The sequence below is a fragment of the Cloeon dipterum genome, chromosome 4, assembly GCF_949628265.1.
Source record: "Cloeon dipterum chromosome 4, ieCloDipt1.1, whole genome shotgun sequence".
NCBI classification, from domain to species: domain Eukaryota; kingdom Metazoa; phylum Arthropoda; class Insecta; order Ephemeroptera; family Baetidae; genus Cloeon; species Cloeon dipterum.
In genome coordinates this window covers 32,741,972-32,759,722 of record NC_088789.1, presented here as the reverse complement: position 1 = coordinate 32,759,722, position 17,751 = coordinate 32,741,972, and the positions used below count along the sequence as shown (strand labels likewise).

Below are 17,751 nucleotides of genomic sequence, written 5' to 3'. Positions count from 1 at the left end.
TGCGATTTCTGCTTCCGGCTCAGTTTTCGCCTGGGGAAGAAATAATCACGGCCAGCTTGGACTGGGTACAAAACGAGAAACCTTGATTCCAACCAAAATAAAAGGAATTTTGGGAACAAAAAGAGTTGTGCAAATGGCCTGCAGCGATGAACATACGCTGGCTTTAACTTCAGATAGAGAGGTTTTAAATAAATATATTTCTAATACACCAGTTCTATAATCCCTTAGTGTTCGAAGCTGCCAACAGGTGGCGTCACTGTATACTTTGGTAATAAATTTAAGTGCCTAATAATTATAATTTTTAGGCACTATTCCTCTGATTTCAGACTCAATTCTGATACTGCACATTCTTCACTTAATTTACTTTCCTTTGCCGTTCTAAAAACCAAAATCAATTAAGCCAAACGCCGTAGAATCGTGAAAAAATATTTTTTTGAAATATGCAATCTTTTCCAGCGTTTCTACAGCGAATGGCTGGACTGATTTTGGTTTCCGGCTCGTCAAAAGAAAGTATTTAAAGTGAAAAATGCTCAGTATCAAAAGAACTGAGTCTGAAATCAGAGGAAGTGCTTACTAACATTAAACTTAACGCCATCTGTAGCGGCTACGAACGCTAATGCATGCTTATGCATATGGCAAATTAATTCAAAATGTCAAATTACTACAATCATAAGGTCTTCTCCCAACGATTATGGGACTTGGACATAGCGTTTGCCAAACTCTTCCACAAAAATTGGACTTTCCTTCGGCTGGGAGAGTTGCGACATCCATTGCTTGTCTAGCTTTATCATCTGTAGCACTCCTAGACTCAGGAGAGGTGAAAATTATATCTTTTGACGATAGTCTTTGTTTTGAGCAGAAGTAACATTTTATTCAAATCGGTAAAACTGGTAAAAGATGGAAACATTAATTCTCGTCAAATTCACTTTCAAGTTAATGGCTTGGGGGAACAATGTATATGGCATTTTGGGCCATAGCTATGACGTGAAGGAGCAAAACATTCCTCGCAAAGTGCCCGGCTTGGAAGGCATCACCATTACAAGAATAGTGTGTGGAATGAATAATGCACTAGCTTTGTCCAACGATGGAAATGTCTATTCTTGGGGATGGAATTGCGTTGGCCTGCTTGGACCTGAAACCACAGAAAATTCTCACCAACCAACAACTTTGATAACTGGAGATTTTGTCAGGTCTCAGTGGAAATTTAATGGACTATTTTTATATTAATCAGTGCTGAAAGAATGAAATATTTATATGAAAAAATTGTGAATTATCTTGTTTTTTGATAGGATAAGAGACGTAGCTGCCCATATCACGCACAATTTTGGTGCTGCAGTCACAGAAACAGATGAAGTTTACGTTTGGAGTGCTTTAGGTAGCAGCAACATTGGTACGAGTTTGAATCTTTTAAAGAATTACAAAATAACCGTCACGAATTTAAGACCCAGAAGTTTTGAACCCGACCAAATCCCCACTCACATCGCTTGATGAAGTTTTTGCGAATGTTCCAACATTCCGACCATTGCGTCCTAACCCGATAGAAGAAAAGAACCCTGCAAACGAAAGTCCGGAATGGCTCAAGAAATCTTTTGATGATAACGTAAGGAAAAATGCACATTTCGGAAAATTTATAACATTGATGAAACGTCACGTGGATAGGATACTGCTGACGTTGTTTTTGTGGTCGAGGGAAAGAAAATTCATGTGCACAAAGCATAGGCGATCGGTGGATTTGGATACACCTCAAGTGGCAGTGGCCAATATCGTGGAAAAAACCGGAAAAAACCACATATATAAACCGTAAATAAATGCTATATACAACAACCTCCCGATGAAATTGTAAAGAAAAAGTTCATAGTATATAACAATTAAATTATTTTAGTTTTGTTTATATTTAAAAGGTAAAAGTGATTTCTTTATTCAAGATCCAAAACTATAGATAGTAATAAGAGCGCACAAATTTCATTATTGGAGAAGATCTACTTTTTGACTAAAATAGTAAAATATTCACTTTGTAACTCACTCACTTTTATAAAATAATTGCTCAACAAACAAATTCAAATTTCCTTGCTGTCACAATTAATTTTAATCAATTGAAGAGCAAAAATTTAGGTGTTTGTCGAGCGCATTTTAAACTCGACAGCCACGACAATTTCCCTAACCAAATTTTCTTCGTGTTCCATATTTTTATAATATTTAATTCAGCATTTTGACAGACGGGCTTGTTTTGTAATTCTCAATCAGCAATCAGCTTTTGCAATCAATAATTGAACCAAAACAAGTAAAAAATTGAAGTCGCTGTCACATTCACGTGCTCTCCCACCACTTTTAAGTGACTTTGGCTACCACTTGCTGCTTATGGGATTTTACGTGTTAAATTTGGAGGTCGCTGATTGGTCCCAATTTCCCATTTGATTTAACCCGTGGATTCGTGTGGCACTAGCCTAGCACACGGGTCGCTAGTACGCATGCGCTCGTGTGCTTGCGCTCTAGAGCGAGCAGGCGGGTAGCCTGCAGACTGAAATATATAGCGACTAAAGGAAAATTTGGCCAGGAAAATTGTAATTTAGGAATTTTTCCTTCCTGCCTCCTTTGGACACCTCAAGTGACCCTTGACCCACTTACATGCACCGATCGCCTATGGCACAAAGCAATTTTGATAATGAGATGCGCTGTCTTCAGGACGATGTTCCAGGGCGATTGGAAGGAGAGCAACCAAAGGTAATTAATTTTAACTTTTGAATTAACCAAAACTCAACTCTAAATTAGGGAGCAAATCATCGAGCATCACAGCTACGATATGTATTTTACGCCTTTTTGAGATACTTCTACACAAACAAGGTTGATTTGCTGCTAGATTTGGCTTTCGGTAAAACACTTGAATTGCACTGCGGTTTCTGTTTTGAATAATTATGCATAAATAAGAGCTTTTCGCCTTGGCCGACTTATATTGCACGACTGATTTGCAAAAGGAGTGCTTGAAAACTGTCCAAAGAGTCGTGACATTGGAAAATGTTTTCAGGAATCGTGTGTAGTTTTAGTTATAATAACCGATCAAAATGCTGGTTTTGAGATGAAAAGACTGCGTATTAGATAATAATATATGTACTTTTTGTTTATTTCTGCACTTTCCAAATAATAGTTTAACTGCCATTAAATATAATGATGGATTGATTATAAAATTATAATAATACGTAGCGAATTATGACTCAATCATGAAGCTGTACATATGTAGTATTTATTTAAAGAATTCTTCCAACATGCTACAAATCGTGAAAGAATCTTGGTGAAAGACCAATGAGAGCAGGCACTCGACTTTAAATGGCTTCGAGGAGAATCAATGAAATGCCGGCAGCGCCTCTTGAGGAATTAAATTAAAATAGAGCAGAGGATGCCGTTCTCGGCCATTCTTAACACAAAATAAAATGAAGGGACTCGGGAGACGATAGAAATATTATTATGATCAGCGGGGACCAGATTCGTGCGACGCACAGATATGGCGTCCGGTGGAGCATGGCGCGGAAAAACGGTCGCGTGAAAATGCGCGAAAAGAAGCAAGTTTTGGTCAATATTGTGACTGCTAATTTGCTTTACTTGTGCTAATTGTGTCTTTTGGATCGTAAAGACAAACTCTTGACACTCGTACGGCAATCGGCAGAGAGCTTTTGTTTCCCACGCTCACACGCCATCTCTGATCTGCGCAGTGCGAACCAATTTTATCGCGCATCTGGCCCCCGCTGATTTTGATACTCGCTTTAATGAAAAGAAATTCCATTAAACTCTAGTAAAAAAATAAAATCGTATAGATTGAATCTAAAACTCTGGTATTTTTACCCGAAAACATTTTTTTCTGGACTACATTAAAGGTTAAAAATAATTAAAAAGCTTTTCGCCACTCACTCTTTAGGCCCGAAAGCAGGCGCTCGGAATGTGAAAAGCACTCATGAAATCTGTTTTTCTACTTTTATATCGAATCCTCTTTCCTTTTTGGATATGACCACAATCAGTCTCTTTTACTTTACGAATTAAAATAATTTTTTCAGTTGGCTCGAGTAGCGGATGGAGCGGGCCAAGAGAGAGGATGGCGGTGCTCGTCTTTTGCTCTCGACAGTACTCGTTTTGCGAATTAATTCACGGGCCGCCCAACCGCTCGCAACAATCAAGTGCGTGTTTCTTTAACAGAATAATTATTTGGCGCACGCAGATCTTTTCAAGGCTCATGAAAGAGCGCGAGCGATCGCCGCCGTTTGACCTCTTTATCTCCACTCCGCTGGCGCGCACTCACAATCAGTTGCGGCTACTCGACCGGGCTTATTACACAACAGAAAACGTGTGAACAATACGCAGTTGCAACCCAGTCCTTAATCCTTTTTTATTAACACTTATAGGCCACTTTTTAGCAATTAAAAAAATAACTGAGCTAAACCATATATAGCACCTGAAAACATAAATGTCTGATACATTGGAGAGATAGCTTCGCAAATTAAAAAGCATTTCAAAGTTTGTTTGATAATATAAATTCTATCTCTATTGGCAATCGAAGTAATAGTTATAGCTTCAATTATGCCAACTCAAAATCAAGAGAAACGTGCACTATGACCTTTTTCTAATGAGATTAGAGTGAAAAGCGAAATTTGTGGGGCCAAATAATGCTGAGCCACGACGCGGATTGTCTGTTTTGCGTCGCGTCACGTGTCTCGATTCGCGAGGCGGAGGAAAACCACGTACATTATCAGCACAGCACACAACGAGAAGAGTAACCGCGCGAGAGGCACGCCCGGGGTGAGTTCGCTCTCTTGTAATATTTGGGTATTATCTGCGGTAACTTACATTATTTGAAATATCAATTCGCATGCTCGAGATTTCGTTTAAATTAGTGTGAAATACAAGCATTTTTGCTTTTTCAAGCATTTCATCGATTTTTTTAATTATGGTAGGGATGTGCAGAAATAGTCGATTTGGCGAAGAAATAATCGATTATTATAGTCGGAAATTCAGAGGCAAATAATCAGTTTTATAATCGGTTTCTAGTCAAATAATCTATCAAATAATCGGTTTCATATGTGGTTAATTCCTGTTCCTGTATAGGCGATAAATTATATATTTTTCTATGATACATTTTTTATTGGAAAAGCAAAAGAAGTTCGTTTAGGATATTAAAATGTATAACATTTTGCCGAAAACAATTTTAAATTTTTATATCACTATTAGCTCTTGTGGAATGTTTTAATCGTGTTGAAGTATTTTTAGACAGTTAAAATTTAATTAAAGTCGCAGTGATAGGTCAAAATACTAAAAAAAAATTGTTAGAGTGAAAAAGTTAAAATTTAACTTACAATTAAAAGTCCGCTAAAGATTAAAAATATTTTGCATTGTTGGCTTTAGCAAGTTGTTCATTTTGTTAATTGTTTTTGGAATTAGGCAACTTCTAGAATGAGCAATAATGAAATCAGGTCTGTCAAACAATTTAAGTACAGATATTGCCTAACTGGTTGACAAATTATAGAGTTTGTCAAAGAGTTTTTTGCTTGATTTTGATTCCTTCCGTCTCGATCTGTCCAATTAATCGTATGTGATTTATGATCTAAATTTCTCTTCTAGTGAAATAAACTATATGATTTCAAATCAATATATTGATTAGACTGGGAGTATGACTAACATGCAAGCTTAATAGCCGATTTTCTCGCAAATTTGGAAAAAATTTAAGCTTTTCTCTAATTTCGGGTAAATTTAAAAATATTCTGTTTGCTGTAAAGCTATACTTTAAGTAACAACAACTTTCTGCGACTGGTTACCTCATGCGATCCTTACAAATTGTTACATTGGAAATCAATCATTGCTCACGTACATTACTGTTAAAAGATATAAAAATTATCAATATTAAAATTTGAGCTATTAAAACAATATCTACTGTATATTTAAATGATTCATTGTTTTAAAATAATCTATTTTGTAAGATTCCTGTAAAAAATTTGCTTTGGCAGCCTCTCTGATGCTTAAAACACTGTTGCACGTTCGCGGGTTGCGTGGTTTTCGACAAAATATAGTGGAAAATAACCCCTTTTAAAGAAATCAGACAATAATCGCTTTTTTATGGGAGATAATCGAAAAATAGTCGGTTTGGACGAAATAATCGAAAATAATCGATTTCTAAAATCTGCCAAAATGCTTAAAAATTGATGATTCGTACTCATTTGATAGTCCCGACATCGGGGCGGATCACGGCAACGCAACCTTGAGAGAAAATGGCAACGCTGGGCATAAGGCAAGCATTGTACAGTGTTTCAAGGTCGAGCTTAAAAACGGTGCCGTGATCCGCCCCATCATAAAGGCAACAGAAAATAATAATCGATAATCAATTTTGCACAACCCTAATTATTGGTTTGTGTATTGAAAAACAATAATAAACAAAAGCATTAAAGGCTATTTTGTTTTGTTTCAAACCTCAACCTTTCCCAAAAATTTGTATAAAATAAAAACAGTTGAGAGTAGGTTAATTGTTTGATTTTAATTCTCCGAGACTCTGCTAGTAAATATAAAGGATTTAAGCGAATATTTTCAGCATTAAACATTTCTCTGATAACTGCCAGCCATAAATATCTGTACTAAAGCGATTTAATAAACTTTTTTTAATCATACAATTTGTATGCTTTCAGCTCGAACACAATGTCTGCGTTCCTTGCTGCCATCTTATTGCATGGCATTTGTCTGGCCAACGCCATTAACTTCACAACCGTCTACGAGCGGGATCAGCTATATAATTTCATAACGGCCAGTGATGGAAAGTCTGGAACACATCATTATACATCATATATTGATCTTCGATATGTGGCTGTTTTTGGAGACAGGTTGTTTCTGAGCCATGAAAATGAACATGGCGGAATTCCTGCCTCACTGGTGTGGCTGCCAACGAACGTCACGTGTACCACACATCCAAAGTTCACTCCTTTCCATTCCTGGGAATTCCATGTAAGTCTCTGAATGAATAATCTGTTTTGAGCCTCTATTAGTATAAATTAATTCAATTTGACGTGAAATGAACTAAAGTACGCAAATGTATTTAAGCTATGTGATGTCTAAAGTCTAACATATTGGACAATTTTCCAAATTGCTGGATTTTGAATTTCATTTTGACGAAACGCAATATTTCTGAACAATATAGCTCGGACTGTTCCTCTGAGAGATTCAATAAAAATGGAACAGTATATACTAAACTAAAACAACAAATCTAGTAATTCCTAAAATTTGCCTTTTTTCAAAGATGTTCCACGTTAAATTACATTTGGAAAGCTAAGAAAATGAATTTTTCTTTTATCTTTTGGTAGTCACGTACTAAACAAGATAAAATCAAAAATAATTATGTGCAAAATACAACATATTTTATAATATGAATAGTATGGTAACTGTTTTATTTCTATTGCTAGGAAAAACACAACTGCGAAACGATTCAGTTTGCAAGAGGTATGGAAACGGACACTGATGGTCGGTTGTGGGTTCTTGATCAAGGCAGCAGCAATTGTTCGAGCAAACTTTGGATATTCGAGCTGCTCAACAACGACAAAACCGAGCGCGTTCACCACTTCCCGGACACAGTCGTCACTCACTCATACAAAAACAGGTGGCTGCGTGATATAGTGCTCGACAAAACGCCAGACGATTACCTTGCCTACATCACGGACTATTTTGCTGAGCACATCATCGTTTACAGCCGAAAAATGGACAAATCCTGGTCAGTTAAAACACCTGGCAGAAAATTGACTTCCTTGGCCCTCTCTCCCAACAGCGAAGCGAGACAGTTGTACCTTGCAAGAGATTTTTCCAATGAATTGTATTCAGCTTCTGTTTCTGAGCTGAGAAATGAAGGTGGAAACGCTACAGTAAAATTCATCGGCGAATGGACTGAAAAACCCACCAGAATGTTGATCGACAGCGCCAATATCTTGTATGCCGCGTTTTACCGTCAAAATTACCTCTCCATATGGAATATTTCGGAGCCCTTTCGTGAGCAGCGGTTTTATGAGGTAAAAATTTTCTGTAAAAATCGAAAGCTTTTTGTACTGCCCAAAAATTTCAAATTTCTGTTAATTTTGCAAGGTCTAAAAATATAAGAAATAGGTTTAGCTTTTGGAAAAGTTTAAAATATCGTCTTTTATTATGTATGATATAAAATAATTACAAAACTAAATTATTACATCCGCTCGCTTTAAACCTGAATATATGTTTGAGTGTGCGAAAGGTTGACAATATCAAACAAGTCATTGTACTCTTTTAGGTCAGAGGACTGGATTCTGGACTGCCATTTACTTTTGCCTTGGACACGAACGGCAATTTTTGGGTGACGGCGGCAAATAAACCTGGGGTTAAAAACGACACTAAGTATAAAATACTCAAGGCTGCAGTCGGCGCACGATCGTATATATTCAGCACGTCCGCAGGTAAAAAAAACCAATTCCCTTTTTCCGCGCGTTGCGAGAAAAAAAAATAAACGACAAAATTTTGTGCTGTTTTACCACATATTTATCTGAAAAAAAATCATACCCGCGTCTTTTTTATCGATTTGCTACTATTTTTATTGAATTCACCAATTGTGTAAACCCTAGTGCTCGAAGCCGCCAACAGACAGCGCCACGGTATACTACTTTCATTGTAATTTTAAGGCACTTCCACTGCCATCTCAGGCTCAATCCTTAATATGCTCTCATTTGACGTCCTGAAAACCAAAATCAGTCCAGCCATTCACCGCAGAAATATCATCGGATAGTTTTTTGCGACTCTAGCTACGGTGATTGGCTCAACCGATTTTAGTTTCAGCACGTCAAAAGAAAGCATATAAAGTAAAGAACGCACAGTGGCAGGATTGAGCCTGAGTGAGATCGCAGCGGAAGTGCCTTAAAAAAATTGATAATGAAAGTATACGTTGGCTTCGAACACCAATTAATGGTTTCTACAACTGGTCAATTGAATGAATTCTCTTATATTCAGACATACCAAGACAAATAACCCGGTCTCAGTCAGGGTCTGATAAATTTCTCGTTCCTGTTCTTTTTGCAGCATTGACTACGCCTTACGTGAATGAAGGGACTTGGGATGTCGTGAAAAGCACACAAATGCCGACAAGCAAGTACGGAACTCCCCGACCGGCTCTAGAATCAAACGGTGGTGTTGCTGATCTTGCGGAAGATCACTGCAAAAGTCAGCAGTCTTTGATCACAGTTCTGATTTGGTTGCTCGTGTGTTGCTTGGTCTTGTGCGGAACTTTGATTGCGTGGCTCACCCTGAGGATGAGAAGAATGCAAACCTCCTTTAGGCAGAATTCGAAGGACAATCTTGAGCTAATACCTAGCATTGGCGAAATTCCGCATTAGTGCGCGGAAAACTTTTAATTCATTTTGTTTCTTATTGAGCCTATAATAAAATCTCTCAGGAAACAGACTTAGATTCAAAATGATTTTATTGCGAGTCAGCAGGGCAACTTTACCCCTTACATCCACATCCAGAACACACAAAAAATATAAAAAAACGATTTTTTGTTTTGATTACAGAGGGAAAAGTAAAATCAATGAATCGGTTCCCACAGAGCTATATATTTTTTAATAAAAACTTCAAAATACTCTAATGAAATTTAATTGGATAATACTGAAGTTGTTAATGTCTGCCGAGTTAAAAAAATACTGATAAAATTGCTGTGTTTTGTGAACGGATGATATCAACTCGGTAATTTTTATTGCTCCGCTCATCACGCTTCTCTGTCGCGCACATCAAAGAGCGGCGCCGACGGTTGGTGGTTGCTCCAATATTGTCTTTTGTTGCGACGTCCGCTATCACAAACGGCACCAAATGCGAATTTTTTCAATTGTTTCCTTTTGAAAAATCATAAAAAGGCATTTTTTAATAAAGATTCCGAAGCACTTTTAGTCACCAGGCCTTATGATAATGATAATTCTATTACGTTCTCCAAAAGAATTAAATATAATTATTGTTTTTCTCGTGCTTATCAAGACGCGACGTGTATTTTTATTGCATGATTACAATTTTATGGCTGCAGCCAGGCAGACAGACTCCGACCGGCTCGTAGATAATCCTAATCCTGCGTCGTCGCTAAGAGATAAAACAACAAAATCGAATGCTTATTTATTGTCATTTCTTTCCTGCGTTTCTTGCAAGCAGCGCAGTGGTGAAGAGAATTTGCTGCTAGCTGCCGCGATGTCGGACAGCTTGAATAAGTGGAAAATATTTCGGGTTCTTAGCGACGAACTGAAGCGGAATATCAGGCTTGCAGTCGTTTTTGGTAAGCTATTAGTTTTATTTTGTTTTGCATAGCTTTAAATGGCCTTGTCTAATGTAAAAGAATTAATAATTATATATTGAATTGGGTGGTGCATTTTTTACTATTATTTAATTTCCACTTCCCGCTGCCAAATTCATTGATTTCAATATGTGCATCCTGCTCTGATCTTTGCTATTTAACATTTAAAGAAGGAAGCGCAATTTACGTGACGAAAGATGATGAAGTATTCGGCTTTGGGGAAAACAAAACAGGATTTCTTGGTACTGGCGACGAGGAACCGCGCACAGAGCACACAAAAATTGAACAATTGTGCGGACAAAACATTCAAGGTGAAGTTTAAGGATTAATTATTGACGTGACTCCCAAATAAATACGGCATGTATTGATTTAGGGTTGCAGTTCTCAAGGATTACGTTTTTTGCGATTTCTGCTTCCGGCTCAGTTTTCGCCTGGGGAATAAATAATCACGGCCAGCTTGGACTGGGTACGAAAGAAGAAACTTTGATTCCAACCAAAATCGAAGGAATTTTGGAAACAAAAAGAGTTGTGCAAATGGCCTGCAGCGATGAACATACGCTGGCTTTAACTTCAGATAGAGAGGTTTTAAATAAATATATTTCTAATACACCAGTTCTATAATCCCTTAGTGTTCGAAGCTGCCAACAGGTGGCGTCACTGTATACTTTGGTAATAAATTTAAGTGCCTAATAATATAATAATTTTTAGGCACTAATTCCTCTGATTTCAGACTCAATTCTGATACTGTACATTCTTCACTTAATTTACTTTCCTTTGACGTTCTGAAGACCAAAATCGGTTAAGCCGAACGCCGTAGAATCGTGAAAAAAAATATTTTTTTGAAATATAAAATCTTTTCCAGCGTTTCTACAGCGAATGGCTGGACTGATTTTGGTTTCCAGCATGTCAAAAGAAAGTATTTAAAGTGAAAAATGCTCAGTATCAGAACTGAGTCTGAAATCAGAGGAAGTGCCTATATATTAACATTAAATTTAACGCCATCTGTAGCGGCTACGAACACTAATGCATGCTTATGCATATGGCGAATTAATTAAAAATTTCCAATTACTCCAATCATAAGGTCTTCTCCTTTGGTCGCAACGATTATGGGCAGTTGGGACTTGGACACAAAGGTAGCCAAACTCTTCCAATAAAATTGGACTTCCCTGCGGCTGGGAGAGTTGTGTCATCCATTGCTTGTCTAGCTTTATCATCTGTAGCACTCCTAAACTCAGGAGAGGTGAAAATCATATCTTTTGACGATAGTCTTTTGTTTTGAGCAGAGTAACATACATTTTATTCAAATCGGTAAAACTGGTAAAAGATGGAAACAATAATTCTCGTCAAATTCACTTTCAAGGTAATGGCTTGGGGGAACAATGTATATGGCATTTTGGGCCATAGCTATGACGTGAAGGAGCAGAACATTCCTCGCAAAGTGCCCGGCTTGGAAGGCATCACCATTACAAGAATAGTGTGTGGAATGAATAATGCTCTAGCTTTGTCCAACGATGGAAATGTCTATTCTTGGGGATGGAATTGCGTTGGCCAGCTATAGGGAATGGAACCAAAGAAAATTCTCACCAACCAACAACTTTGATAACTGGAGATTTTGGCAGGTCAGTGGAAATTTAAGGGACTATTTTTATATTAATCAGTGCTGAATGAATGAAATATTTATATGAAAAAATTGTGAATTATCTTGTTTTTTGATAGGATAAGAGACGTAGCTGCTCATACCACGCACAATTTTGGTGCTGCAGTCACAGAAACAGATGAAGTTTACGTTTGGAGTGCTTTAGGTAGCAGCAACATTGGTAGGAGTTTGAATCTTTAAAAGAATTAAAAAATAACCGTCACGAATTTAAGACCCAGAAGTTTTGAACCCGACAAAATCCCCACTCACTTCGCTTGATGAAGTTTTTGCGAATGTTCCAAATGGGGCCCTTACATTCCGACCATTGCGTCCTAACCCGATAGAAGAAAAGAACGCTGCAAACGAAAATCCGGAATGGCTCAAGAAATCTTTTGATGACAACGTAAGGAAAAATGCACATTTCAGAAAATTTATAACATTGATTAAACGTCACGTGGATAGGATACTGCTGACGTTGTTTTTGTGGTCGAGGGAAAGAAAATTCATGTGCACAAAGCAATTTTGATAATGAGATGCGCTGTCTTCAGGACGATGTTCCAGGGCGATTGGAAGGAGAGCAACCAAACGTAATTATTTTAACTTGTGAATTAACCAAAACTCAACTCTAAATTAGGGAGCAAATCATCGAGCATCACAGCTACGATGTATTTTACGCCTTTTTGAGATACTTCTACACCAACGAGGTTGATTTGCTGCTAGATTTGGCTTTCGGTAAAACACTTGAATTGCACTGCGGTTTCTGTTTTGAATAATTATGTATAAATAGAGCTTTTCGCCTTGGCCGACTTATATCGCATGACTGATCTGCAAAAGGAGTGCTTGAAAACTGTCCAAAGAGTCGTGACAGTGGAAAATGCAGCGTGGATTTACGATCAAGCAATTCAACTTGATGTTGAGGTTCCTATTTAATTTGTATAACTTAAAGTTCTGGTTGGTAAACTTAATTCTTTTTAGGAACTGAAGGAGTTCGTTATTAACTTCTGTAAGAAGCACATGCATGCTGTTGTGAACAGTGATGGCTTCAAGCTCTTGAAGGATGATGTCATAAGAGATTTCATTCTTCGTGCGGCGCAGCAAGGAGTGTTTAAAAAATTATAAGTAGGTTTTGAGAGAAGCAGAACGGGTATTTTTTTTTTAAATTTGTTCCTTATATCCAGTAAACATTAATTTGTACGAATTAGGAAGTTTGTTATCTATTTTATGCACTTACTTGCTCCAAATCTTGTACCTATCTTTTTCTTCGCATCCGCGAAGTTATAATTTCACAAAAATAAACAGCAATAAATTATTGTCTTTAATTTTTAGCTGTGTTCGCACGTCAGTTAAAATTGTGTAATTTTGAGAAGAAAAATTTCTCACTTTTTGTTAAATATCAGAAATCAATTTTAAATAAATCTTCCTAACATATCCATTTCGATTTACACTAATTTCAAACCTTTTAATTCTGTCTTGACTTTGGATGATGAGATCAGCGTATAAGAATTGACAAAATATAACGCACTCTGCCACGCGTATAATTCCCGTCTTATCGGGTGCCGTCGTGCTTATCTGACTTGGCGATTTTGTCTGACAATTTTATTGATGGCTGTCTCCTCTCCATTCAAAATTAGTGACATGGTGTAGGCCTTGTACAAAAAAGCTGCCTGTCATATAAAAGGAGACGCTTGTGAGAACTGCGAATTATCCGAGATGTTAAACGGTTAAATAATGAATCTGTTTTTTGTTGCTTTTATTGCTCAGGCCGCCGCACCGAACGCTGTCTGCCTGAATAAAAGTAATGAGATGTGCTGATAATGAGACACGCGGGTATTCATGGTCGCTTCTAATAATGGGTGGAGCAGCAATGCAATCCAAGTCGAATTTCCAAACTTGGTTAAAAAGATTGTAAATATTTGATGGAGCTCTAGTAAATGACGTTCTAAAAAGCATAAATAAATTATGCAATAAAGCATCAATCGAGTACATATTATTACTCCAATGACTATAGCCTTGATAAATATATTTTTCCCTTCGACAAAATTAAAAACTTGTTTTTATTCTTCCTGTTTTTCAAAGTGGCGTGTTTTTCGATCAAAATAATAATAATCGATTGCCCATTCGGGCACCTGCTTTTCATGCGTGTGCATCGCTGAAGAGAAGTCTCTCTGCTGCTGCCACGATGTCGGACAGCATGGATAAGTGGGAAATATTTCAGGATCTGAGCGATGAGCTGAAGCGCAACATCAGGCTTGCAGTCGTATTGCGTAAACTTTAAATTTCATTTTGTCTATTGTGAAAAATTAATAATTACATATTGAATTGCGGTGGTGAATTTTACAATTATTTAGTTTCCCTTGCCCACTGCCAAATTCATTGCTTTCATATATATAATTTGAGATTTGAGAATAACTCTTCAGTGTCCAACGTACATCCTTCTCATCTGCGCAATTATTCATTTAAAGGAGGCAGCGCAATTTACGTGACGAAAGATGACGAAGTTTTCGGATTTGGCCAAAACGAAGAAGGATTTCTTGGTACTGGCGACAGGACACCACGCACAGAGCATACAAAAATTAAACAATTGTGCGGTCAAAACATCCAAGGTGACACTTTTGTTGTATTTATTATTGATAACTATATGCGACTCCCAAATATAATATGTAATTTTATTTTTCTTCGCAGGGTTGCAATTCTCAAACTGTACGTTTTTCGCGATTTCTGCTTCCGGCTCTGTTTTCTCCTGGGGAAATAATGATTTTGGCCAGCTTGGACTGGGTACGACACAAGAAACCTTGATTCCAACCAAAATAGAAGAAGGAATGTTGGGAATAAAAAGGGTCCAGCAAGTGGCCTGCAGCTCTCTCCATACTTTGGCTCTAACTTCTGATAGAGAGGTAAAAAATTAATCAAATTCAAATAAATCCACAATTTCTAAATAGATCTCAAACTCTAAAGGTCTTCTCCTTTGGTCATAACGATTTCGGGCAGTTGGGACTGGGACACAATTATTGCCAAACTCTCCCAATAAAATTGGACTTGCCTGCGGCTGGGAGAGTTGTGACATCCGTCGCTTGTCTCTATTTATCATCTGTAGCACTCCTAGACTCAGGAGAGGTAATTTCATATAATTATGTTACGTGTCTTGTTCGATATCAGTAACAGCAGTATTTTGTAGATATTTAGGATTGAAATATTCATTTTCTTATGACTATAAATAATTATTGGATCATTAAAGGTGTTTGCGTGGGGGAGTAATGCATTTGGCATTTTGGGACAAAGTGAAAACCAGGTCGAGAAGCAAAACATTCCTCGCAAAGTGCCCGGCTTGGATGACGGCATAAAAATTACAAGAATTGTTAGTGGCCAAAATCATGTCCTTGCTTTGTCCAACGATGGAAAAGTCTATTCTTGGGGATGGAACAAATATGGACTGCTTGGAAATGGAACCAGGGAAAATTCATACCAACCAACTTTGCTATTTGGAAATATTGGCAGGTCAGATGAAAATAAAAAGTATCTCAATACCAGTTTTGATTTAGTGAAATTTTAATCTTACAAAAATGAACACTTATTTTCAGTTTTATATATTTTGTTTTTTTGGACAGGATTAGAGACGTGGCTGCTCATTTCGAAAGTGATGTTAGTGCTGTGGTAACAGAAGCAGATGATGTATACATTTGGGGTTACTTACATGGTGCGAGTATCATTACAAATAATGAAAAAATAGCAATCACGAATTCATTTTTAAGGCCGAAACATTATGAGCCCAGCAGAAACCTCAATCACATCTCTGGACGAGGTTTATGCGAAAATTCCAAATGGGGCATTAACATTCCGACCGTTGCGTCCTAAACTTGATGAGCCTATCGAAGACAAGAAAACTACAAACAAAAGTTATGAATGGCTCAAGAAGTCTTTTAATCGAGCCGTAAGGAATAATTTATACATATCATATGTTTCAAAAATGTATAACACCGATTAATAGGAAACAGCTGACGTTGTTTTCGTTGTCGAGGGAAAGAAAATCCACGCGCACAAAACAATTCTGATAATGCAATGCGCTGTTTTCGAGACGATGTTCCTGGGCGATTGGGAGGAGAGCCACGAAAGGTATAATTTATTTCATTTGCGAATAAAATAAAATTTAATTTTAAAAGGGAGCAAATCATCGAGGATCACAGCTACGATGTATTTTACGCCTTCTTGAGATATTTCTACACCAACGAGGTTGATTTGCAGCCAGATTTGGCTCTCGGTAAAGAACTTCAATTGCAGTATTATGCATGGATTCTATTTTTAATTGTTATTTTTTATAAAGAGCTATTTGACTTGGCCCACTTTTATGTCATGACTGATCTGCAAAAGGACTGCTTGAAAATTTTCAAAAGAGGCGTGACCGTGGAAAATGCAGCGTGGATTTACGATCAAGCAATTCAACTGGATGTTGAGGTTCCTATTTAAAATGTATATAACTTAAAGTTCTGGTTGGTAAACTCATTTTCTTTTAGGAAGTCAAGCAGTTCGTTTTGAACTTCTGCAAGAAGCACATGAATGCTGTTGTGAAGAGTGATGGCTTCAAGCTCTTGAAGGATAATGTCGTGAGAGATTTCGTTCTTCGCGCTGCGCAGCAAGATGCGTTTCAAAAATGATTGGCGGGCGACTGCCTCTTTTAGAGAAGCGGAATATTTACTGTCTTCCTTATCCGCATTACTTTCCTAACGAGTGTATATAACGTCCTAAAATGTTTTGTGTTTATGAGGTGTCACTTTATTATTACCCTTGAAAGGTCATAATATATGTATATAATTGTGTATTTCTATAAGTGAGAATAAACATGAAATTCATATTAATTTCAACGAACAATGACGTGTGTTATCTCTGCGAGGCGGTCTTTTGCTCTAATTCTTTTGTTCTTCTTGGAAAGAGCGCTACAAACCAGATAAATAAAAAATTCTCTTCAACCAGCACACGCTTATCGTAAATATATCTTTAGCAAGATTTCAATCGAGAGGCAGAGCTACGCCCCTTTTACCCCTTTTATCGAAGGACTTATAGACAGACAAAATCGACTTGCCACCAGATCCTTCAATTGGTAAACGAAAATTTCGAAGCAAATAACATTTTTTTAATATTTTTAAAAGGCAGGACGAGGTGCACACCGTCCCAGCGGCCGCAGCAGAATAAAGCAAAACCGTCGTCGATGTTCCCAGCATGAAGGCCGACGCCCAAGAATTGCAACAAACGGTCCAACTCGCCAGGGTTAGGCTTGTGAAAAGAGATTTTTTTTTTTTAAATCGGCAACACATTCTAATTCCCTCTTTTACCATGCAGTTTTCAAAAGGATAGGTCGATGCCTTCATAAACCCTGAAAACGCCGTTGTTGCTTTTCCCAATGGTTAAGCGTATATCTTTTGCGACCCTATATTTTTAGTGACACCTTAATGATCCTAAAAATAGGAAAAGTAGCCAACTTTCCTCGCTGGAAACCAAAAGGAGCTGGCCGCAATAATTGCAAATGTTTTTCTCCCAAAATCTGACGCCGCAGAACCTGCAACAAGAGCATTTCCAACAGCTCCTTTGTTGCGGTGTTAATTGTAAATTCTACTTTTCCAACTATGGTTATTATTAATTTTTAACGTTTCCAACAAACAACATTGTGAGAAAAATGCCTGGCACAAGAGTGCGGAAACTGCCGCCGTGTGTACGCTCTTGATATATGCGCGGATTGCAAACCATTTAAGGCAAATATAGCTATTGCGTGGTTCTAAAAGCTCCCAGTTTTTCAAAATGAACTGAAATTAAAGACATA

The 17,751-nt window shown here is 37.5% G+C and overlaps 2 protein-coding genes and 1 long non-coding RNA gene across 3 annotated transcripts; all 3 read left to right on the top strand.

Annotated features, from left to right (window-relative positions):
* Window positions 1-732: 732 nt before the first annotated feature.
* Window positions 733-1,390, top strand: LOC135941805 (uncharacterized). Its single transcript, XR_010575012.1, has 3 exons — window positions 733-817; window positions 934-1,190; window positions 1,290-1,390. It is a non-coding gene; the product is annotated as an uncharacterized LOC135941805 (long non-coding RNA).
* A 10,449-nt stretch (window positions 1,391-11,839) lies between these two features.
* Window positions 11,840-16,679, top strand: LOC135943835 (RCC1 and BTB domain-containing protein 1-like). The gene is made up of 7 exons (XM_065490501.1): window positions 11,840-11,925; window positions 12,023-12,123; window positions 12,176-12,345; window positions 12,405-12,529; window positions 12,577-12,674; window positions 12,730-12,860; window positions 16,451-16,679. The coding sequence occupies exons 1-7, from the start codon at window positions 11,840-11,842 to the stop codon at window positions 16,589-16,591; spliced, it is 852 nt and encodes a 283-aa protein (XP_065346573.1). The 3' UTR covers window positions 16,592-16,679.
* LOC135942213 (RCC1 and BTB domain-containing protein 1-like) lies at window positions 13,802-16,403 on the top strand. Its single transcript, XM_065488222.1, has 10 exons — window positions 13,802-14,206; window positions 14,405-14,545; window positions 14,625-14,836; window positions 14,898-15,056; window positions 15,178-15,437; window positions 15,548-15,636; window positions 15,692-15,870; window positions 15,928-16,052; window positions 16,100-16,197; window positions 16,261-16,403. Exons 1-10 carry the CDS (start codon window positions 14,122-14,124, stop codon window positions 16,401-16,403), a joined length of 1,491 nt encoding a protein of 496 aa, XP_065344294.1. The 5' UTR covers window positions 13,802-14,121.
* Window positions 16,680-17,751: the final 1,072 nt, after the last annotated feature.

Bases quoted from the DNA above. Each gene is read 5' to 3' on its own strand.
- LOC135942213 (XM_065488222.1), top strand. From the start codon at position 14,122: ATGTCGGACAGCATGGATAAGTGGGAAATATTTCAGGATCTGAGCGAT. The intron at 14,837-14,897 runs GTAAAAAATTAA...CAAACTCTAAAG, and splicing joins CTCTAACTTCTGATAGAGAG to GTCTTCTCCTTTGGTCATAA. The intron at 15,637-15,691 runs GTGCGAGTATCA...TTCATTTTTAAG, and splicing joins CATTTGGGGTTACTTACATG to GCCGAAACATTATGAGCCCA.
- LOC135943835 (XM_065490501.1), top strand. From the start codon at position 11,840: ATGGAATTGCGTTGGCCAGCTATAGGGAATGGAACCAAAGAAAATTCT. The intron at 11,926-12,022 runs GTCAGTGGAAAT...GTTTTTTGATAG, and splicing joins ATAACTGGAGATTTTGGCAG to GATAAGAGACGTAGCTGCTC. The intron at 12,675-12,729 runs GTAAAACACTTG...ATGTATAAATAG, and splicing joins GCTGCTAGATTTGGCTTTCG to AGCTTTTCGCCTTGGCCGAC.